The sequence below is a fragment of the Prionailurus bengalensis genome, chromosome B4 (genome assembly GCF_016509475.1).
Source record: "Prionailurus bengalensis isolate Pbe53 chromosome B4, Fcat_Pben_1.1_paternal_pri, whole genome shotgun sequence".
NCBI classification, from domain to species: domain Eukaryota; kingdom Metazoa; phylum Chordata; class Mammalia; order Carnivora; family Felidae; genus Prionailurus; species Prionailurus bengalensis.
The window spans coordinates 74,432,332-74,447,308 of NC_057358.1; the positions used below are offsets into that span (position 1 = coordinate 74,432,332).

The 14,977-nt window shown below is 60.1% G+C and overlaps 1 protein-coding gene across 14 annotated transcripts in view; it reads right to left on the reverse strand.

The window, feature by feature from the left end:
• HDAC7 (histone deacetylase 7) overlaps positions 1-14,977 on the reverse strand; it is a 36,485-nt gene that overhangs the window by 3,437 nt on the left and 18,071 nt on the right. For 4 of the 14 annotated variants that reach the window (XM_043563723.1, XM_043563726.1, XM_043563728.1 and 1 more), the window contains 20 exons: positions 12,812-12,999; positions 12,584-12,674; positions 12,260-12,371; positions 11,508-11,623; positions 11,165-11,290; positions 10,739-10,830; positions 10,427-10,537; positions 10,105-10,285; positions 9,693-9,889; positions 9,283-9,456; positions 7,926-8,145; positions 6,452-6,585; positions 6,162-6,282; positions 5,852-5,901; positions 4,520-4,627; positions 3,443-3,498; positions 3,182-3,269; positions 1,986-2,105; positions 1,660-1,757; positions 368-486 (listed from right to left, as the gene is read on the reverse strand). In XM_043563723.1, the coding sequence (XP_043419658.1) occupies positions 368-486; positions 1,660-1,757; positions 1,986-2,105; positions 3,182-3,269; positions 3,443-3,498; positions 4,520-4,627; positions 5,852-5,901; positions 6,162-6,282; positions 6,452-6,585; positions 7,926-8,145; positions 9,283-9,456; positions 9,693-9,889; positions 10,105-10,285; positions 10,427-10,537; positions 10,739-10,830; positions 11,165-11,290; positions 11,508-11,623; positions 12,260-12,371; positions 12,584-12,674; positions 12,812-12,999 (2,502 nt within the window). The remainder of the gene's footprint in view (positions 1-367; positions 487-1,659; positions 1,758-1,985; positions 2,106-3,181; positions 3,270-3,442; positions 3,499-4,519; positions 4,628-5,851; positions 5,902-6,161; positions 6,283-6,451; positions 6,586-7,925; positions 8,146-9,282; positions 9,457-9,692; positions 9,890-10,104; positions 10,286-10,426; positions 10,538-10,738; positions 10,831-11,164; positions 11,291-11,507; positions 11,624-12,259; positions 12,372-12,583; positions 12,675-12,811; positions 13,000-14,977) is intronic. The other 10 variants (XM_043563729.1, XM_043563734.1, XM_043563736.1 and 7 more) reach the window with 3 other exon arrangements.

Here is a 14,977-nt window from a genome sequence, read left to right on the forward strand (position 1 = left end):
CACCTCTACTTCAAGGGCTTTCCCACGGACTCCCATGCAAAACCTACCCGTAAGCTTCAGTCACGGCTTGCAGAGCCTAAGGGACTGGACTTGCATAAGGCCCACAGCTAGTAAGTGGCAAGGCCAGAACTGGAACCCAGGGCATCGACTCCGGCTTATCTTATCCACTAAGCTTCACCATCTTCTCTGTCCCCCAGGCCCTGAGCCCAGCAGGCTGAGCGGGCTTCCTCTGTTCTGAGAGTACTGCTCCTTCCCATCTCCCCCTCCCCCCCCCAAAAAAAAACTGCCAACCCAGCCTGGGCAGTGCCTCCGCTCCCAGCCTGGCCCCATTCCCTGCCCCTCCCCCTGGGCTGGGGGCCCTCCTTACATTTAGCGGAAACATGGTAGCCACCCAGCGGGGCTGGGTGACCCTCGGCAGCATCAAACCCAGCTGACACCAGAACCAGGTCCGGAGAGAACTCTCGGGCAATGGGCATCACAACCATCCTGTGAAGGGTGCCAGATGTGGGGGCTCATCACTCTGTGCAGGGCTGCCGGGGGCACAGGCCCTCTCCCACCAGTTTTACTGTGTGCATCCTGTTCTTAGGACTCCTAGAGGCCCAATAACGGCAGGATAAATGGATCCCTGTGACCGCCTTGACCTGGCTGGCCACCCATGTCCCTACACAGCCTAAGGACTCAGCCACCTCGAGCTCTTGACTGGCAAGAGGCAGAAGGAGTCAAGGATGGGACAGAAAGGGAAGGAAAGAGGAGGGAGCGTGTGTATGTCTGCAGGGTGTGGTGGGCGGGGCCATGGTGGGGGCAGGTCCCTAAGCCTCTGGGACTAGAAACCTAGAACTTGGCTACCACCCACTTTGGCCTGAGTTGACCACACTTGACCACTTGTCACTTGAGAGCTGACTCTCTTGACGTCCTGGGCCACCCAGATCCACTCTCTCATCCTCTCCCCCTGCCGGCCCCCCACAGCTGCCTCCCTCCACCCTTACCCAACTCTGAGGTCCATTTGGATGTCTTTCAAGGCCCTGGGCTCAGGGCACACAGATACCAGGAACCCCAGTCCAGCTCTCATGGAGAGTATTTCCAGAAAAGTATTTGAAACCTACTTCCAGGGTTCCCTTTTCTCAAATGCAGAATGGGGACCCTGGAGTGAACCACATAAGGGTTCCTAAACAGAGCCCAAAGCCTCTCTTCTAAACTGCCTTTTCTAAAGCAACTTCCCCAATATGGACATCATCTGCTTGGTCTCTTTCTCCACAGTATAAATTACTTCTCTCCTGTGCAAAGCCCACCTCCTCCAGGCAGCTTTCTTTGACTGAATGTGGCAGCTGTGCTCCCTCCACCCTGCCTGTTTCTCAGCATTCAGTTGAACCTCGGCTCTTGGTAACATGTGACTTTATAAAGCACCCTTGGCTTTTTCATTCTGAGTTTCCTGTCTTCCCATGGGGGCTGGAGGCTCCTAGAGGCAGGCGTAAACACTGCCTTTCCTTTCATTTGTCTCAGTCTGGAAGGCCCACCCTGGGACTGGTTTAAAATGTCCAGTAATTGGATGAGGATGGGCTGCCAAGCCAACAGATCACCTCCAGCTTGGTACTGCTGGGAAAGGGGCAGGAAAGGGTGGCCTTGCTGGGCATAACTCCCCTGTTCCCCCAGAGCACTCACCTGAAGGCAGCCAGGTACTCAGGATCCCCCATAGGGGGGTCTAGACCTCCTGCCCAGGCCACGTTGACATTGAAGCCCTCACCGCTGCCAGCTCCCACCTGGAAAACAGGAAGCAAGAGAGACAGGAGGGGAGCAGAGTCCCAGAGAGAAATCCCAGGGTGCCAGTGCTACAAGACCAGTTCATCCGGCCTCTTCACTTCCAGGTGGAGAAACGGAGGATCAGAGAGGCTAAGCAACCTGCCCAGGATCGCACAGCTAGTTGTGACAGAGGCACAGTCAGGGCCATGAAGGAGAGTCAACGGGGCCAGAAGGGGGCATGCGGTTACCTCATCCACGGCCCCACTGCCGGGGAAGAAGTTGCCATCATCATGGCGATGCAGGGAGATGTAGAGCACACTGGGGTCCTGGTAGAAGGTTTGCTGGGTGCCATTGCCATGGTGAACATCCTGTGCAGGGAGATGGACAATGGATTAGGGAAGGCCTGAAAGCATACAGGTGGAAGACCGGGGGAGGTTAGAAGGGATCTCAGAGTCCGTCTTCTGAGGGTCAGGACCCTAGACTGGCAGGGAGGAGCCTGGGGTTCCTGGAGCTACACTGTTAAGTGGTCCTAAGCAGTCCACTGGTTCTCTCTGTGCCTCAGCCTCTCCATGTGTGCACAGGTGTGAGACCATGAAGGGGAGGAGACGTGCCAAGGACCAGCCAGCCAGGAAGAGCGACAAACGTGTGGCAGAAGTGGGAGGAATCCGGGATTACGCGTGTCTGGAACCTCCACTACCGTGTCTGATCCAAGGTCATGGGGAGATGAGAACCCAAGCTGAGTTACAGAGGAGCTGTACATGGACCCCAGCGCCGCCCCTCCCAGGGAGAGCCGTGGCCTGACGCTTGGTAACTCACAGGACCGTGCGTGGGCACAAGTGTGGAAAGTTCTTCCACTGTCACCTTTTGCAGAGGAATGTCCCATGCACGGGTGTTCGGGCAGAGGGGTTTAGCACGGATGCATGTACTCCAGGGCTCAAGAGCCTGAGTTCAAATCCCAGTCTCAGAACTTACTACATGTGTGGCTATGTGCAAGTTACTTAACCTCTCTGGGCTCATGCTCCTCATCTGAAACTGGGCTATAGCCGGGATCAAACAAACGTATCACAGGTAAAACTGTAGCGTCTAGATGTGATTAGGAGCATGTTGGTGTTACCGGTTATTGTTATTGCCATTATTACCACTGTACCGGAAATGCAGAAATCATCAGATCTGCAGAAAGAAGCCAGTAGAGGCCAAAGAGCACTCAAATGTCTCTTGCCACGGTGGGAGGTTGTCACGGCTGAGGGCCTTCCCCCCACACCATCGCCCCTGGGCCTCCCACCCCCTGATGCGGTGTCATCTTCACCCACATTTTACACAGAAGGAAAGTGAGGCTCAGGAGGCTGATGCAGAACAAGGACAGGAAGCCATATCCTCTGCTGCCAGGCTCAGGGCTCTTTCCACAGGGCTCACGGATCTGAAGGGGCTAGGAACAGGGACCTACCCAGTCCATGATGAGGATCTTGCCGGCCTTGCCCTGTTGTTGAAGTTGCCGGCAGGCAATGGCCACGGAGTTGAAGAAGCAGAAGCCCCTGGGAGGAGAGAGGGAGGCGTTGCCAGCCTATTTCCCCCTTGTATCTCCACCTCTCCAGCCTCCTTCCTCTGCCTGCCCCTGGCCTGGCCTAGCCCTAGAAGGCTCAGGGGACGGAGGGGGAATGCCCCCCCCCACCTCATCGCCCCCAGCAAGGCCTCCCCCCGGCCTTACATGGCTGTGGAATGGTCCGCATGGTGTCCTGGGGGCCGAACCACAGCAAAACCATTCTGGAAACAGAAAGAATGCTCGTCAACCAAAGGGTCAGCACCCGGAGACGCATCTCCGTGAAGCTGCCCCCAACCCGAGGTTCATCCCTTGAGTAGGGGTCACAGGACAACAGCTGTCCGCAAATCTGACCGCAGCCAGGCTGGACCTGAGATGCCCCGGTGCTGGGCCTCCGAGCCAGGCATCCTCTGCTTTTAGGCTGGACGTGAAAACAAACCGCCCCCGCCCCCCCCCCCCCCACCAACCTTGGTGTATTCGGGCTGTTATCACTTTATAACAACAGTTACTATTTGTTGGGCAAAATCTACTGCCTGGCACCGTGCCAAGCACTCTACAAACACCAGGTTTCATCCCAACATCTCTATGAGTGTAAATGTTATCTAATCCTTACAACATCTCCATGAGATAAACATGATTATCTCCAGTTCACAGAGGAGGACAAATCTGAAGCTCAGGCAGGTTAAATAACTTGTGTGAAGCTGCCTGCTTGTGGAGGGCAAGACCAAAATTTACAACCCAGGGCTGAGCCTTTAACTGCAACGTTCCTCCAAGGAGAAGAAATGAACACGAAGCCACATTGGGCTCCGAGCTCATAGACAGGGGGGTGCGTGGGCCTCAGCACAGGCCCCCGTGAGGTGCCCAGCCCAGAGCAAACAAGCACAGGCACCAACCGGCCTATAAAAAAACCCTCGGTATTGCCAAGAATCAATTTGCCAATGGACAAAGGTCCAGACGTGCTCTGCAACTCGCCAGGGGTCACCCCGTGGGTCTGTGTGTTGAATGATCCTGAACGATTATAATCCCGTGTCTCTTCGAGACAGAGGTCTAGGGTCACAGTGGCTTGACTCCCCACCAAACAACATGACCCTAAGGTTCAAATCTCAGCTTAGTCCCCCAAGCACTCAATTTCCCTTCCAAAACCCTGTGGGGACGTCCCAGAGGAACAAGACGTCTGGGCCTCCGGGTCTGGCTGTCCCTGCAGCGTCCCCTGCGGTTCACCCACCTTCAGCTCAAACTTCCTACCTTTAGCTCACGGGAAGCGACTTTGAAGGCAAGGTCAGTGACGCTGCCGGCTGCCCAGCGGGCCGCATTGGAAGAGTGCAGCTCATTCCAGATGGTATCGGTATCCACCTGTGGGGGCCAGAGCCAGGGCCTGCGTCACCAGAGGCCCCCCACAGGAGCCGGGGCCCACTTGGGCGGTGCCCACCCCACGGCCAGGACCCCAGGGGCAGGGAGCTGGGCAGACAGCGCTGCCTCCCCAGTGCCCCACCACCCAAAGGCAAGGCCTCCTGTGTCCCCCAATCCCAGCATGACTTCTCCTTCCCAGCTTCAGTCCATATCACCAGCCCGTATCTGGCCAGCACTCTGCCGGCAGCATCGCGCCTGCCTCCCCAGTCAGAGGAGGGGGCATGGCGTTACCTGGGCGGGACTTGGGGTTTGGACCGGGAGGGGGTTTTAAGCCCCAGCTGACTCTGCTCAGGCCCTGCGGGACGGTCGGAGCTCGAGGGGCCGTCTGCACCACTGTCTTCCACTCAGGGCCCCTAGCCCAGGCTGGGAGGCCCCCCAAACCCAGTCCCTGGGCCTCAAGGCTAGGGAGGGGCCGGGGGGCATGATGGGGAGATGGGGAGGGCGAGGCGGACCAAGAGAGGCGAGGAAGGCAGAGAGAGTCGCAAGAGGCTGGAGAAAGAGAGAGAGAGAGACAGACAGAGAGGGAGAGGAGGGAGGAGAAAACAGAAGCAACAACAGTTGGAAAAATCAGAAAGTGGCAAGAAATGGGAAGTTGTGAACAGGGCGCTGACTGGCTCCCAAACAGCCCCCAGCTACGGCTCCCACTTCCCTCCAGAACTAGGCCTCCATCCCGTGCCTGCACACTCCTGGCTGGGACACCACCAGAGGAGGCAGAGAGCCCCTGAAGCTGGGCGAGCCGGGAGGAGGGGAAGGTGGGCAGTGGGAGAGAATTGCCTGGGTCGCCAAGGACACCGGAGGCACCCCCACAGCCCCAGGCCGTGGAGCCTGACCTCCTGGAGGCCAGCGTGGAAGGGACAATCCCGACCACCACCAGGGTCTTACGAAGGGAGGCGATCCCCTGCTCTTTGAACCTCACTCGACATTTACCACACACCGTCTCAGTGCAAGGCACAGGGCTCCCCACTCAGGAGACACTGATAGGTGGAGGACACACCTGTCCACAAGGAGCTTCTAGCCGGCAGAGGAGCATTATGGGAGAGCCCCTGGCCCAACGGGTCTGGTAGAACCACAAGAACAAGCAGGTAGGGGCTGGGCCTGGGAGAACAGAAGGGAGGAGCTCCGAGAGCCCGTGGCAACGGCCGCTCAAGACCCCCCGGGCACACTTACCCCTACCCCACCACAGGGCAGCATCACAAACATCCGCTGTGCCAGGAGCCCTGTGGGGAGAGGCCCAGTGTGTGTGAGCTGAATCCTCTCGGCTCTGGCCCGGCTGGGAGCACAGAGAGCCCGCAGAGGGCTGGGGCCAGGTACGCAGGGCAAGAGGGCAGTGGGCAGCGGAGGGACTAGGGCAGCCTGGGGATGCCCAGGATGCTGGGGGCACAGGCCGGGCAGGGGTGGGGCAAGAGAGCACAGGGGATGAGTGGGCCGGGTGAGCCAGTGGAGGCCCCGGGGACCCCAGGCACCATGAGGCCCCTACCTGCCAGCTTCCCGTTGTCCAGTTTGAGGCGGCTGAGCGGGTTGGTGCCATAGAGGAGCACGTGCCGCTCGGAGTGCACTGACTGCAGCTCCTCCAGGGAGGCCTTCCGGCCCCGGAGACACTGGGGAAGGGCCCGCAGAGCTCCTAAGGCCCTGCTCACCCCCTCCCTGCCATCACCGCCACCCGCTTGGCCCCTCATCTCCCACTGGCTCCAGGGCCCCCCTTCCCTTCCCTTCCCTTCCAGCACTCCCACCTCCTCCGGTTCCGCAGCCCCCTCCCTGCCCGCTCACCTCACACTGGCTCCGGAGCCCCCGCTCCTGCAGCCGCGACCAGATGCTCTGGATACGGCCCGCGTGCTCCGGGTGCCTGCTGTTGTCCCCGCAGGAGCACTGGTGTTTCAGCATCACCGAGTCGTACACCAGCCCTGCCAAGAACAGGGCTCAGGGCCCAGACCCAAGGGAGTCCCCACCCCCGCCCCTGGCTGCATGCACACACGCACACACACGGAGCCAACCTGACATGCCCCCCCACGCCCCCCCCCCCGTCACGCAATCCCGCATACCCCATCCTGCCCCTCGGCCCCTCACACCCAGACACACCCCCACCCCGGTCGCTAACCCAGGCAGCCTCAGGCACCCTGCGCACACACGACACAACCCCAGCTAATGCTGCTGCCACACAGCTGATGCCTTCCTGCCACACTGTCCCTGCTCCCCTGGCCCAGTGCATCCACCATGACCTCAGGAGCTCAGAGCCTAACAAAAGGAGGCCTAACGTCTGGGTCTCACGCTGGATGCCACGACCCAAATAGGTGGCCAAGGGGGAACGAGAGGAGAAAAACATCCCTCAGAAACCCCCAGACTGAGAGGGGGGAAGCCTACAGTGACACTGAGCCACGTGACAAGACAGATGCAGTTTTGGGGAAGTGACTGCTTCGGCCTGAACAGCGGGGACGCCTAGAGGGCCCCGCACACGGTGGGTGTCCAGCACGCCTCAGGACAGCAGGATCTGCGAAACTTTCACACCCCTTGGCCCAGGGATGCCACTCCTTAAGAGTGGGAAACAACACCAGGGGTGAACGAAAGTTTATTCACAAGGACGTTCCCGTGAGGGAAAACGAGTAGCCCAACCCGGAAGAAATCTTGAAAAAAATAAAGATAGAATACTGTGACGAAATAGTCCAAAAATCTCATTTTTACGGGCGAGTTGCATCACAGCATGTTCGTAACACGTTCACAGAACAAGGCGGGGCACAGCACGCAGGCCGTGTGTAGACGGGGTTTGTACACAGCTGGATTAAGATGGGGCTGAACGACAGCGGCCTTCAGGAGAGGCTGCTTTGGGGTGGTGGGATACTGGCTGGTGGTTTTTATTTCATTCTTAGGTTTTTACGTGGTTTATAAAATTTCTAAAATGCTTTTAAGCTCTTTTTACAAGCAGAGCAACCGTAACAAATATCGCTTTTGAAAGATCTGAGCTGGGTGCCAGGAGACCCGGATTCTTGGCCTGGCTTGACCGTCAGCTTGCTATTTGGCAACCGTGTCACCTTAGGTCCCCGGCGCCCAGGTCTCCTCATCTGTAAGATGAGAACAACCACCCTCTCTACCTGCTTCATGGGACGCCACGTGGACCTAACAAGACCCAGAAAGTGCTCTGTGGCCTCATAAAATGTCCTGAGCGACACCACGACACAGACACGGACTCGTGCCTGAGCCCGTGTGCCCCCAGCCCCTTTTCCCACCCCCACTCTAATCCAGGCCTCACCTGTGGTGAACGGCAGGGTCCTGGCAGAGGTCTCTGAGCAGGGCAGGACACGGGCCTGGCTGGCAGGCTCTGGGGTTGGCAATGAGGCAGGCGCAGCTGGGGATGACTGAGCCCTGGACAGGGGCCGGTGACTGCCCTGGGCCAGGGAAAGCAGCACAGAGTCCCCAGTTCCTCCCCGTGGGAGCCGCCCAGCCAGTCGCTGCTGCTCCCAGAGGAACACCTGAGGGACACAGGGGGCCTCAGATTCCAGGTCTCAGGATTCTGCTCCATATGCTTCTGCCCAAGGTCTCAGAAACCTCCAGGCAGGACCCCTTCGGGAGAGATTCCAGGATGCCTCCAGCCTTGCCTCCTGGCTGGGCTCTGGCCTTTGAATGCTGAACCCCCTGCCCCCGCCGATGCCCCCAAAGGTCCGCAGCCCAGAACGACCACGCTATTCCACCAGAACGCCTTGGAGCCTTGGGACTCCAAAGCCAGAACCCCGGTAAGGGGCCTCGGGCCAACTTCCCAAGGACACAGGGACCTGTGTGAGCCATTGCACATGTGTGGGCTATTACCGTGTGCCATGGGCCGACTTGTGTCCCCCCACTTCCTGTTTACAAAGTCCTAACCCCTGGCCCAGTACCTCAGAATATGACCTGATTTGGGGATGGGGCCTTTACAGAGGTAATCAAGTTAAAATGAGCTCATCAGGGTGAGCCTTAATCCAATACGACTTCCGTCCTTATAAAAAGGGGAAATGTGTACACAGACAGGCATAGAGGGAGGATGCGTGAAGACTCAGAGAGAAGGTGGCCATCTGCAGGTGGGGAGAGAGGCCTGGAGCAGCCCCTTTCCTCATGGCCCTTGAAGGAACCAACCCTGAGGGCACCTCGATCTTGGACTTCCGGCCCCCAGATCTGTGAGACAATAAATGACTACCGTTTAAAGCACCCTGTTTGTGCTACTTGTCACAGCAGCACTAGCAAACGCATACGCTGTGAGCACGCCCTGGCTCCGCCCCATTTCCTGCCCCAGCCGCCTTCCTGGACACGGTACAATGGGTCACAGGGGAGATGTACTAGGGCAGGAATGCGCGTGGCTCCATGAGAGCCCAGCCTCACTGCTGCACAAGGACACGGCTGCACCCTGAGACTGCCGGGCTGCCGGGGCGTGGGCGTATGAGGACGCATGCGCGCGCACGCTTGTGCCCGGATGCGTGTAGGGGTGTGCGTGCCTGCACCTTGGTGCGGATCCGATAGGGTAACCGTGGGTCCCGGAGTTGTCTCCCACACTGGTAACCTGGCTCCCTCCCCTCCATCTGTGCCAGACCCCAGAGTCTCCCGACTGCACTTTCCCAGGGAAGCGGGCGCTGCCATACCTGCTGGTGCTGCTGGAGAGGAATAGGGCCTCTGGCTTCGTGCTGCCCATGGCTTGACTCCCTGTGCTCCAGGGCGTCATCTCCCACCGGCCCCACTCCCCCACCATCTGTCTCCAGGTCCTCAGCTGAGGGGATCTGCCGCAGTCGGGGCTTCTCACTTGGCTTGGCTGGCCTCTGGGGAGGGGAGATGCCCACTGAGAAGCCATGCTGGGATTCAAGGTGTGCAGTGGGCCACGGTAGGCCGGGCTGGGTGGCTGCTCATCTTGCTGGGGCTTTAGCAGCCAGGCAGCTCTTGGCCCTCAGGAGCCATATCCTCTCTCTGGCCCACCAGATCCTCACCCTCCCTTCTTTCAGCCCCCAGGGTCCAGTTAAGCAACCCCTCATCACCTCCCCTACCCAGTTCCCCTCACCTTGATCAGCTGGACGTGAGGTTTGAGCCGGTCCAGGCGGGGCTGCAGGGGGCCCAGCGGTGGGGGGGCGGTGGCGCTTGGGGGTAGGGGCTCTGAGCGGGTCCGGCTTAGTGGCCGGTGGAGGCCTGACCCAGAGAGCCGCTCGGTGGTCAGTAAGGACTGGGCAAAGTGGAAGGGCAGGGGCCCAAGCCCGGGCACTGGAAAGAATGGGGTGGGGGTGGGGCATAAGGAGGGAACCAAAGGGAGGAACGGAAGGAAGCAAAGGCTTGGGGTGGTAGGCGGCAGGGACTCAGCAGGGAGACACGCAGGATGGGGGACTGCAGAGGGGCAGGAAGGAAGGGACCCTTCCCGGGCTTGGCCCTTAGCAAGATGCAGGGACCAGCCCCTCCCCTGGAGAAGCCTGGGAACTCACCAGTCAGCAGGGGCGCGTGAGAGACTGAGGGATCGAGGAGGAGAATGGGCTGTAGTCGAGAGGACAAGGGGCCCCCAGACTCAGACTCCAGGCTGTGGGGCAGGAAGAGGGGAGCATGGGGGCTCCCCAGGACCGGCCCCCGAGGGCCCAGTGTCGGATGGGTCCTGCGGTCAGCATCAGCCTGGAGAGAAGAAGGGAGAAGTCACAGGGGGGAAAGATCCCTCCCAGAGAGAGCGGTGAAAGTGCCAGGGTGAGGTGGTAGGAGAAGGGAGCGAACAGAAGCTGGGGGCTTGCAGTGGGGGAGGGCGCCTCAGCCACTCACCCTGGCAGGGGCGGGGAGCCCCAGCGTGATTGCGGGCAGCAAGGACACTGTCGGCAAGGCGAACGGGGCCAGAGAGGTCTCCTGCAGCCGCAGCCGCTGGCCCAAGAGCGCCTGCCATGGGGAGCAGGGCAGGGGTCACCGGTCCCAGACCTCTACCTCTGGGCACGCCTTCCCCAGAACCCCCAGGAGGCTCGGGTCCAGGCTGCCCAGACCCTGTGGCCCCAGCTTGGTCAGGGCTGCTCGCTGAGAAGAAGGCTGAGCCTCAGAACGGCCCCCCTGCCCCCTGGAGAGCCCAGCCTGGCAAGGCCTTACCTCCGAGCCCAGGACGGGGTTGGGGCCTTGCTCGCTGTCATTGGGGGAGCTGCACCCTGATGCTGGTGTGCTGCTGCTACTGGGGGAGGAGTCTGGGGCGGGGAGGGAAGCACAGTCAGAGGCCAAGCGTGGCCAGAGCAGGGCCAGTCCCCCTTCCCCAATGGGCGGCCTCTGCTTCCTGCTTTCTTCCCAGAAGGGCAAGAAGAGGGCCAGCCACTGGTCTCCAGTGCCTCTGGACACTTTTTTGAAGGTGACCATTCTTCTGGGCAGACGTCAGCTTAGCCAACAGTATGGGGGCTGGCAACTCACCCCCCTAGCAAGTGTGTGGGACACATCCTGTATGACCATGCACACTAGCCCTGTCTGGGTGGGACCTGACCCAAAGGGATAACACCAGCCACCTCTGCTCACCCTGCTGGCTCTTACCACCGAGGGTCTCTGCAGGCCGCCGCCGGAGACTAGGCGGGGCGCTCTCCTTTCTGAGCAGTGGATTCTTCCTCCTCTCCAGGGACTTCTTGGGCTTGTAGCGCAGCTTCAGGTTGGGCTCAGAGACTGTGGGAGCACAGCGTTACTTGGCCCCACACCTCCCTCCTCCCAGTCACCTCTGAGTTAAGGTGAGAGAAGGCAGTGCCAGGGAGAAGGCAAGCCACTGGGGGCTGACCTTCTGCTCCCCAGCCAGACCCTCCCACCCCTCCACACTCCCAACCCATGTCCAAAGCCCTGACCCCTTAACTCCCCTAGAGGGTCTCCCCCTGCCTGTCCCACTCGCCTGTCTTTCGGAGAGGGAAGTGTTCTGGGGGGTCACTGGGCAGGCTGGGAACCGGAGGCAGAAAGCTGCTAAGCATAGAGCGAGCAGCTCCTTCCGTCTCCAAGGGCTCGAGAGTTCTGTGGAGTGAAGGCACAGGTTGCTTCAGAGGGGTGGAGAGGCCCAGAGACCTGGCAGCCAAAGGCTCTGCAAGGGCTCTTCCTGAGCAGGGGCCCCCGGGACCTGCTAGGGGAGGCAGCAGCAGCTGACAGGGCCAGGCACTGTGTGGCGGGACAAGAACAGGGGCCATCTCCAGGTGGCAGCATTGGGCCACCCTTCCTACAGGCAGCCTCCAACGCAGGCCTCAGATCTAGGCCTAGGAGCCAGGGTCCCAGGGCTTGCTTGGGTCCCAGTCACACTGGGAACTCTTTGTCCCAGCAGGAGGAACCTGCTCCAGGAATCAGCATTTTTTTTGGTGCTTAGGGAAAGTCATAAAAAGAAGAGGGACTCGTGTACGGAAGAAGAAAGCCAGCGTGGTATGTGGGGGTCTCGGTGAGGGAGTACGAAGGGCTTCGGGTGGGGTGGGGAGAGATAATTCAAGGAGAAAAGGGGGCAGGTGTCGGGTGGGGGAGGGGTTTGGGGACAGCATTATAATTAGACGCGAGGGGTAAGGGTCAGGTGACGGGCAGCTGGGAGGCAGAGGGGGAGAGTACGAGCGAGCGTGCACAGGCTGACCCGTAGGGAAGAGGAGGTGAGGACGCGAGGGAGCTAGTTACCTGTAGGGAATGCTGGGGCTATTGGGATGGACTGTTCTCTCTAGGGCTGCCTGCTGCTTCTTTAGAATCACCTCTGCCAGCTTCTGCTTGACCACACTGCTAGCTACGGCACCTATGGGGGTGGGAAGTCACGAATGGGTTGGGGGTGGACGGACAGTGGCCTCCCTGCCGCATCCTCCGCCCATTGCCCCCGTCCCCTCGCGTAATACGAAGCGGCCAGGGGCCCTGGCCTGCTCAGGCGAGAGCCAAGCCCGTGGCCCCACCCCTTCTGCGAGGCCCCGCCCACACTCTGCAAAACCATGCCAGCCCGCCTGCGGTCCTTACTTCGCTTGCTCTTGTCCTTATTGAGAAGCTGCCGCAGCTCTTGCTCCTGCTGCCCCACCTGCAACTGGGGCACCGGCGTGTCCATTGGGAGCTGTGGGCAGGGCCGGCCGCCCAGGAAGGGGCAAGGAGTTGAAGACTGAGCCGAGGGTCTGGGGGAGGCGGGAGGGAGGGAGGGGGGCTGGGGGCGGAGCTCGAGGCCACCGCGTGTGCGGGGAGCTCTGACTTTACCCTCATGGGTTCCGCTGAGCGCTGAGGCAGGCCTGCTGCGAACAGCAGGTGGTGGTGCAGGTGCTGGGGGTGCTGCAGGGCCAGCAGCGCCGGCTCTGGCGGGGGCTCCACCGGGGGCCGCTGGCCCACCCGCAGGTCCATGGGCTGGGGCTGAGGGCCTGGCGTGTCCGCTGGGGGCCTGAGGCGGCCTGGGGGCACACAGAGAGGGCAGGGTCGGCAGGGAAGTTTGAGGGAGAAGGTCAGGACCTAAGCAGCCTCCTCCAGGCTCACTTGACAAGGGCAAGCCACCCTCAGGTGCCTTTTCCTCACTTCAGTCCTCACCGCGGTCCCATGAGAAAGGAGGTCATGTAACCATACAAGGTTAGGCTATCGAGGTAGCGCTCCAATCGAGCCTTCTGACTCCAAGCACGGTGCTTTTCCACTAAATATGTTGCCTCTCCAGAGCAGGGGCTGGGTGCTGGGAGGATTCAGTGACGGGCTGCAAGCCCTATGGGGGAACATTCTGGGCCCTGCCATCTCCTTCTCTTCTTCCCGGATGGAATGAAGATTTGGCCGGAGTGCCCCCTAATGAACTGCACTCAAAACAGCTAGCCCGCGGGCAAACGGTCCCCTTTGTTCAGCCACCAGCCCTAGAGGGCCTCATGGGCTCTTTCAGCAGCCACCCTCCGGTACTCTATCCCGGGCCACAGGATAAAGAGGCAGTGCCCTGAACCTGCGGCTAGCCTTGCCCCGCCATCCTGAGCCTGCACGGCCCTATTCGCAGGGCAGCTTCCTCAGCTCCCGGGGCCCATCTGCAGGGGCCTGCCTCCAGGCACCCTCAGGCCAGCTCTGGGCCTGGCACTGTAAGAACCGCAGGCTCAGCCGCCTCTTCTCAAGCACCCTCTGCACCGAGGCCAGGAGTACCTTCCCAAGGCCGTGGGTGCAGGACCTATTTATAACTAGCCACCAGACCAGGTTGTGTGCCCACACAGCCAGCCGGACCAGGCTGGATGGGGCAGCTGCGGACGCTCAGAGGTGGAGTGTCTGCAGGGTGATTTTCCTGGAGAAAGGGAAGCAGGTAGGGGTGAGAGCAGGTGCCCTAGGACAGAGCACACAAGTGGGGGAACCTTTCTGGAGAAGCCTCCTTCCGCTCATCCAATGCTAGGCATCCCTCATCAGGGGATGACTTTCCCTCCTGGCCCAAGGCTGAGGGGGACTGGAAGGCACTGGGACAAAGCACCAGCTGGGGAGTCAGGGAACAGTCTCCAGGCCCAACTCAGCCATTACTACTCATTACCTTAAACCTATGGCACATGTGTATGCATGTCTGCAAAACACTTTCACCCTGAAATCCCCTATAAGCCCTGGGAGGTAATTATTACTATTTCATTATCCCAAATGTGGAAACTGAGGCTCGGGTGAAAGGACCTCTCCAAAGCCACCCAGGAAACAGAGACAGCGAGCATGGCTTCTGGTCCCACCCAGGCCACTGCTCTAGCTCTTTTTTCCCATGGACTTTCAGGAAGTCACCAGCCCTCATGGAAGTTTCTCAGTGGACGAAGGAAGAAGGGCTCGCGGTAGGTTGCTAAGGGGCACCTGCTCTAACATGCCCTGACCGGGGGAGATGGAGACAAGCAGGGAGGTGCCCACCGCGACTCTCCGGATATTAAGAGACCGGAGGGGACGGCTGTGTACCCAGATGTGCCCTGCAGCAGGCAATGCATGGCTTCCGTGTCCCCACCCCTTGTTCATGCATCCACCCAGGGAACCCAGATTCTCAGTCTGATGGAGTCTAGGCCTCTGATGCTAACACCCTCCTGCCAGGAAGGGTCTCAGTCCTCCCACATCTGGTGTCCTGGCTTCCTGGGCTGACTCCCCTGATGATGCAAGAGGGACCTCAGGGAACCTGAGGCAGGCCACAGGACGAGGTGCTGGCCGCTTCAGCCTCACACAGACTGCGAGGGCCCATCCTTTACGCTGAGCAGATTGACTCTGAGCTGAGAATGTGGGAGGGGCTCTGCCAGCAACCCTGAGAACACCTGTGAAGGTCACTTAGCACATGGGGGTCTCCACAGTCTGGTGCTAAGCTGGCTTCTCGTGGTCTCCTACGTCCCAACACAAGCCTTCGTCTCAGCCATCAGCTCCTGTCCTGCTACAAGCCCACGTACCTTTTGTCCTCTGAGCTTT